This window comes from Bison bison, unplaced genomic scaffold (genome assembly GCF_000754665.1).
Source record: "Bison bison bison isolate TAMUID 2011002044 unplaced genomic scaffold, Bison_UMD1.0 scf7180017864168, whole genome shotgun sequence".
NCBI classification, from domain to species: Eukaryota; Metazoa; Chordata; class Mammalia; order Artiodactyla; family Bovidae; genus Bison; species Bison bison.
Genome location: NW_011494740.1, coordinates 2,242,772 through 2,250,122, shown reverse-complemented (window position 1 = coordinate 2,250,122; position 7,351 = coordinate 2,242,772). Strand labels below are relative to the sequence as shown.

General features: G+C 37.8%; 1 protein-coding gene across 1 annotated transcript in view; it reads right to left on the bottom strand.

The window, feature by feature from the left end:
• LOC104990058 (transmembrane protein 45A-like) overlaps window positions 1-7,351 on the bottom strand; it is a 37,948-nt gene that overhangs the window by 18,031 nt on the left and 12,566 nt on the right. The window contains exon 4 of the mRNA XM_010841954.1: window positions 2,109-2,254. Within this exon, the coding sequence (XP_010840256.1) occupies window positions 2,109-2,254 (146 nt within the window). The remainder of the gene's footprint in view (window positions 1-2,108; window positions 2,255-7,351) is intronic.

Here is a 7,351-nt window from a genome sequence, read left to right as displayed (position 1 = left end):
CTTTTGAACTCTGGTGTTGGAGAAGACTCTTGAGAGTCCCTTGGACTGCAAGGAGATCCAACCAGTCCATTCTGAAGGAGATCAGCCCTGGGATTTCTTTGGAAGGAATGATGCTGAAGCTGAAACTCTAGTACTTTGGCCACCTCATGCGAAGAGTTGACTCATGGAGAAGAGTCTGATGCTGGGAGGGATGGGGGGCAGAAGGAGAAGGGGACGACAGAGGATGAGCTGGGTGGATGGCATCACTGACTCGATGGACGTGAGTCTGAGTGAACTCCGGGAGTTGGTGATGGACAGGGAGGCCTGGTGTGCTGCGATTCATGGGGTCGCAAAGAGTCAGACACAACTGAGTGACTAATGTGATCTAAAGAATATGTGGTACATATATATACAATGGAATATTACTCAGCCATTAAAAAGAATACTGCTATTTGCAGCAACATGGGTAGACCCAGAGATTGTCATACTTAGTAAAGTAAGTCAGACAGAGAAAGAAATATCATATCTTATTTATGAAACAGAAACAGACTCACAGACTTAGAGAAGGAACTTATAGTTACAGGGGAGAATAGTGGGGGGAGGGATATTTAGAGAGTTTGGAATTGATATGTACACACTGCTGCCTCTAAAATGGATAACCAAAGAGGACTGACTGTATAACATAAGGAACTCTGCTAAATATTCTGTAATAAAATAAATGCAAAAAGAATTTGAAAAAGAATAGATATATGTATATGTAGAACTGAATCACTATTCTGTACACTTTAATTAGCACAACACTGTTAATCAACTATACTATAATATAACATTAAAAAATTTTAAAAACAATAAAATAAGTCATGGGGATTTTGTATATAACACAGTGACTATAATCAAAAATATTCTATTGCAGATATGAAAGTTGGTTAAAAAAGTAAATCTTGAAAGTTCTCATCACAAGAAAAAATTTTTGCAACATTAATATGGTGACAGATGGTGTTAATATGGTGACGGATGGTAACTATTAATAGACTGATTGTGGTGGTCATTTTGCAATGTATACAAAAGTTGAATCATTATGTTGTACGAAATGACACTAGTATAATGTTGTATGTCAATTGTGGTGGTTGTTGTTTAGTCTCTAGGTTGTATCTGACTCTTTGCAACCCCTTAGGCTATAGCCCGCCAGTCTCCTCTGTCCATAGGATTTCCCAGGCAAGAATACTGGAGTGGGTTGCCATTTCCTTCTCCAGGGAAAGTTCCCAACCCAGGAACCAAACCCCCATCTCTTGCATTGGCAGGCTAATTCTTTACCACTGAACCACCAGGGAAGCCCATGTCAATTGTACTTCAACTGAAAAAGAAATCTATCATAGGAACCAAAGCGGGGGAAAAAAAGAGCAAGGGTAAGAAGAATTTCTGTTGAGCTCTTATTATATTAAGGGCAGTTTAATGATATGATCTTATTTAGGTACCATCATTATCCCCATTTTGCAGACAACAAAACTGATATTTAATGTAGTTAAATCATTTACCCAAAGTCTTTTAGCTGACAAGAAGCAGAGCTGGAAACATGGGTTCTTAGCAATCTGTTACATTGCTCCTCACCCATCATGAAACACTGTATCAAAGTCCTTATAAAAACATGTAGCATTCAACTTCATCTTACTGTTACAAATATTACAGCAACTATCAAATTAATCAGATACTCAAAGTTAATGAGAGGCATACATGTTGGTCAAAAATGCCACCACATTTGGGAAGTGACATAACTGATGTACACATGGGCAAATGGAGGGGGCTCACTGCAGGTATGTTGATGACCATTTGGGAAAGAAAACAGAATATACAAAGACATGAAGGCACAGAAGAACATATTGAAGGGTGATGCATAGGTTCAGAGTACAGCAGAGACACTCTTTAGCTATTCCAATCTTAAACCAGCATTTATTATTTTAATTGGAAATGTTTGTGTTTGTAGATAATTTTCTGCTATATTACCCTGTTTGTGGGATGCTAAGGAATAAAATACCTCTTTGAACTTAAAGTTCAGACTGTCGAGTCTTGATGATCATATACCAAAAAAAAAAAAAAAATAGAATTTCTATGAACAATAATCACTAACTTACCAGGTGACAAAGGCATAAATTGCTCCAGTGATGATAATGGCTATTGCATAATGCCAGCAAAAGCATATGGTGAGAAACATAATGTTGTTATGATCCACTAAATCCCAAGGAGGGTTTCCGTTGATGGGATAAAGGACAAACGCCATCTGTAATTTAAAAGAAAAAGTGAACATTAAAGCATTACTGCCATATTCCCAAAGATGGTGCAATTCAAAATGCTTTGTTTCAAGATTAATGGTGACAGATAACTCCCATTATCTGAGATGCTACAGATAAGAAACTGCTATCTGTTTTACTAAGATAGACAATATCTACTAAATCATATTTTTGCAAAAATGTTTAGGATATTTACAGATCAACTTTCAAAATATGACTAGTAGTCATCTCTGTAGATTGGTAGACTTTCAGAGAATTTGGTAGGATTCTAAGTTGCTCGGTTTCACTCTATTATTTCAAAATCAGAGTTTTTTTTTTTTAAGTTTTTGAAATAAACAAAGCCCATGGGTAACATTATATTTATACTTAAAGTTTGTCTCCTAAGATCAGGAGCAAGACAGGGTGTTTGGTTTTACCATTTCTGTTCAACACTGTACTAGAAATTCTAGCCAGAGCAACTAGTCAAGAAAAATAGATAAAGGGCATCCACACTGCAAAGGCAGAAGTAAAACTATCTATATTCACAAATAAAATGATCGTATGTACAGAAAATTCTAAAGAATCCACAAAAAGCCTATTCGAGCTAATAAATGAATTTAGCAAACTTGCAGGATACAAAAGCAACACTCAAAACATGTAATGGACAATTCAAAAAAGTAAATTAGGGAAACAACTCCACTTATAAAAACACTGAAAAGAATAAAATATTTAGGAATAAATTTAATCAAGGAGGTTCAAGTCTTGTACCTTGCAAAACTATAAAATATTGTCAAAAGAGATCAAAGATCTAAATAAATGAAAGTATACGTCATGTTCATGAACTGGAGCATTTAATATTGTGAAGACAGCAATAGCACCCAAAGCGCACCACAGATTCACTACCATCCCTATCAAAATCCCAATGGTCTTTTTTTTGCAGAAATGGAAATCTGATTCTAAAATTTATGTGGTATTGCAAGGGACCCTGAATAGCCCAAACAGCCTTGAAAAAGCAAAGCAAAGTTGTAAGTCTTACACTTAGTGATTTCAAAACTTATGACAAAAACTACAATAATGAAAACATTGTGGTACTAACATAATGGTAGACATACAGATCAATGAAATAAAATTGTGAGTCCAGAAATAAGACCATAAGCCTGAAATAAATTGGTTTTTGACAAGAGTGCCAAGGCCATTCAATGGGGAAGTTAAAGTCTCTTCAACAACCGGTGCTGGGACAAATGAATATATACATGCAAAAAAAAAAAAAAAATTATTTACCCTTATTTTACACTATATATAAAAGTTAACTCAAAATGAGTCAAAAACCTAAATATGAGAACTAAAATCATAACTGCTAGAAGAAAACATAAGGAAAAAGTTTCATGTCCTGGGTTTTAGTGATGATTTCTTATACACGACACCAAGACACATTAAAATTAAGAATTTTTGTACATCAAAGGACAGTATCAAGAAAATAAAAAGAAAATCCTCTGCATAGGAGAAAATCCTTGCAAATCACGTATCTAATAAGGAATTGGTATCTAGTTCTAACTGTTGCTTCTTGACCTGCATACACATTTCTCAGGAGGCAGGTAAGGTGGTCTGGTATCCCCATCTGTTTAAAAATTTTCCACAACCAACCACAACACACACAGTCAAAGGTTTTGGCACAGTCAATAAAGCAGAAGTAGATGATTTTCTGAAACTCTATTGCTTTTTCCATGATCCAATGGATGTTGGCAACTTGAACTCTGGTTCTTCTGCCTTTTCTAAATCCTGCTTGAACATCTGGAAGTTCACAGTTCATGTACTATTGAAGCCTGGCATGGAGAATTTTGAACATTCCTTTGCTAGTGTGTGAGATGAGTGCAACTGTGTGGTAGTTTGAACATTCTTTCACATTGCCTTTCTTTGTGATTGGAAAGAAAACTGACCTTTTCCAGCCCTGTGCCCACTGCTGAGTTTTCCAGATTTGCTGGCATACTGAGTGCGGCACTTTCACAGCATCATCTTTTAGGATCTGAAATAGCTCAACTGGAATTCTATCACCTCCACTAGCTTTGTTTCTGGTGATGCTTCCTAAGGTCCACTTGACTTCCCATTCCAGGATGTCTGGCTCTAGGTGAGTGATCACACCACTATGGTTATTTGGGTCATAAAGATCTTTTTTGTACAGTTCTTCTGTGTATTCTTGCCACCTCTTCTTAATCTCTTATGCTTCTGTTAAGTCCATACCATTTCTGTCCTTTATTGCGCTCATCTTGAAATGTTCCCTTGGTATCTCTAATTTTCTTGAAGAGATCTCTAGTCTTTCCCATTCTATTGTTTTCCTCTAATTCATTACACTGATCACTGAGGAAGACTTTCTTATGTCTCCTTGCTATTCTTTGGAACCCTGCATTCAAATGGGTATATCTTTCCTTTTCTCCTTTGCCTTTAGCTTCTCTTCTTTTCTCAGCTATTTCTAAGGCCTCCTCAGACAACCATTTTGCCTTTTTGCATTTCTTCTTGGGGATGGTCTTGATCACTGCCTCCTGTACAATGTCACGAGCCTCCATCCATAGTCCATCAGGCACTCTGTCTATCAGATCTAATCTTTTGAATCTATTTGTCACTTCCACTATAATCATAAGGGATTTGATTTCTGTCATACCTGAATGGTCTAGTGGTTTCCCCTACTTTCTTCAATTTAAGTCTGAATTTGGCAGTAAGGAGTTCGTGATCTAAGCCACAGTCAGCTCCCATCTTGTTTTTGCTGACTGCATAGAGCTTCTCTATTTGGCTGCAAAGAATATAATCAATCTGATTTTGGTATTGACCATCTGGCGATGTCCATGGGTAGAGCCTTATCTTGTGTTGTTGGAAGAGGGTGTTTGCTATGATCAGTGCATTCTCTTGGCAAAACTCTGTTAGCTTTTGCTCTGCTTCATTTTGTACTCCACGGTCAAATTTTCCTGTTACTCCAGGCAGCTCTTGACCTTCTACTTTTGCACTCTAGTCCCCCATAATGAAGAGGACATTTTGTATGGAGAAGTAGTGGGAGAAAAAAATTGTGAAAAGCAAATAACAATGTAATTTTATTAGCTTGAGATAGAGTTCGGGAAATAAACATTCAAAGCAACCAAACATGGAAGCATAATAAATTCACCTAAGTCCCTGAAACATTTTCATTTCAGAAGAATCCAGCACAGAGGGGACGAGGGACATGTACCATGGCTAAAGCTTCCTATCCTGCAAGTATGTTTGCTTGTATTGGTATCAAATATTCATTTTTCTCTAAGTCTCAAATGTCATTTAGTCTGACCACCCAGTAAAGAAAAATACTAGTCTGGACATAATGATGGATAGAAAGTTTTAAAAATAATCTCAAATTTATACCCTCAAAATTTAATCTCATATATCTTCTTTAGAAAAGCTCTTGGGGAAATATGAAAACATTATTACTCTGCCAAAAGGGACAACATTAAGCCAACCTATGCTCAGTTGCAAAAGTTCACAGCTTCTTCCCTCAGATATTTAATTAATTAATCATTAATTTTTAATGGAACACTAGTTTCATCAGTTCTGCTCTTAATTGTATTATTACTTTATTCAACTATCTTTGGGTTTCCCCCATTTATCTTAGTTTCTTTATTTGAATATTTAGCTCTTTAAGAAATTGGATTGCATAAACATGTGGATAATCTTCAGCCCAAAAGATGGCATACACTTTCTTCTCAAATATATATTTACTACCACTGACATTGGGCTGCATCCCGAAAAAGTCTTGACACATTTCAAAGGGAACACATACAAAGGAATTGAAAACAAATAATAAAAAGAATATTTTTGGAAATTGAAAAGAATGTTTCTGAATAACTCATAAATTAAAGAGGAAAGCACATAGAAAATGCAACATTCAAAATCACCCAAGGTGAAAGCTACCACATACAAAATCTCATGCTGCCTGCCAAGTCGCTTCAGTCATGTCCGACTCTGTGCGACCCCACGGACTGCAGCCTACCAGGCTTCTCCATCCATGGGATTCTCCAGGCAGTAACACTGGAGTGGGTTGCCATTTCCTTCTCCAATACATGAAAGTGGAAAGTGAAAGTGAAGTCACTCAGTCGTGTCTGACTCTTAGCGATACCATGGACTGCAGCCTACCAGGCTCCTCCACCCGTGGGATTTCAGAGGCAACAGTACTGGAGTAGGGTGCCATTGCCTTCTTCCACAAAATCTCATAGGAAGTAGTTATACTAGTGTATAGGACGAATTCTACCGTCTTAGGAATATTTATATAAAAATAAGAAAAATTAAATATAAGTGAATATTCAACTCAAAAAAAACTAAAAATAGAGGAGAAGAATATAGCCTCATGACATTAAAGAAAACTGAAAATTAGGAGAAACTGACAAATCCATAAATATAACATAAAATGATCAACTGGATGGAAAGCAATTAGAAATAGAAAATATTTAGAAACATTTAATTAAAAAGAGTCAAAGAGATCCCCCCAGAAGATGGCAGAGGAGTAGGACGGGGAGAACACTTTCTCCCCCACAAATTCATCAAAAGAACATTTAAACACTGAGTAAATTCCACAAAACAACTTCTGAATACCGGCAGAGGACATCAGGCACCCAGAAAAGCAACCCAAGTCTTCAAAAGGAGATTGCGAGCCCTATGGTAACTCCCCCAGCAGAGAAGCAGCGCAGATGCCTGCACACGCCACTAGCAAGCGGGGGCTGGGCTGGGCAGGGAGGCACGGCGCGGGCTGCATGGCTTAGAGTAAAGGTCTGGCCTGAATACCCTGAGCGCTATCTGAGTGAAATAATTTGGGCTAGCAAACCAGACTGTGGGATATCTACCACGCGAAAAGCCAGCCCTAACCTAAGACACTGCCAGGCCTGCACACGGAACAAAGGACTGAACAGAGATAGCCGGCTGCAGACCATCCCCCTCCAGTGACAGGCAGCCAGAGCCGGAAGGGGGCAATCGCAGCCCCAGAGAAACATTATCTATAAAACTAAGCAGGCTTCTTTGCTAACTAAAACTTCTTGGGGGTCTGGACGGTCAACATCTGCCTGAGAAGGTGCGCCGGTTGTACACCTAGATAACCGAGC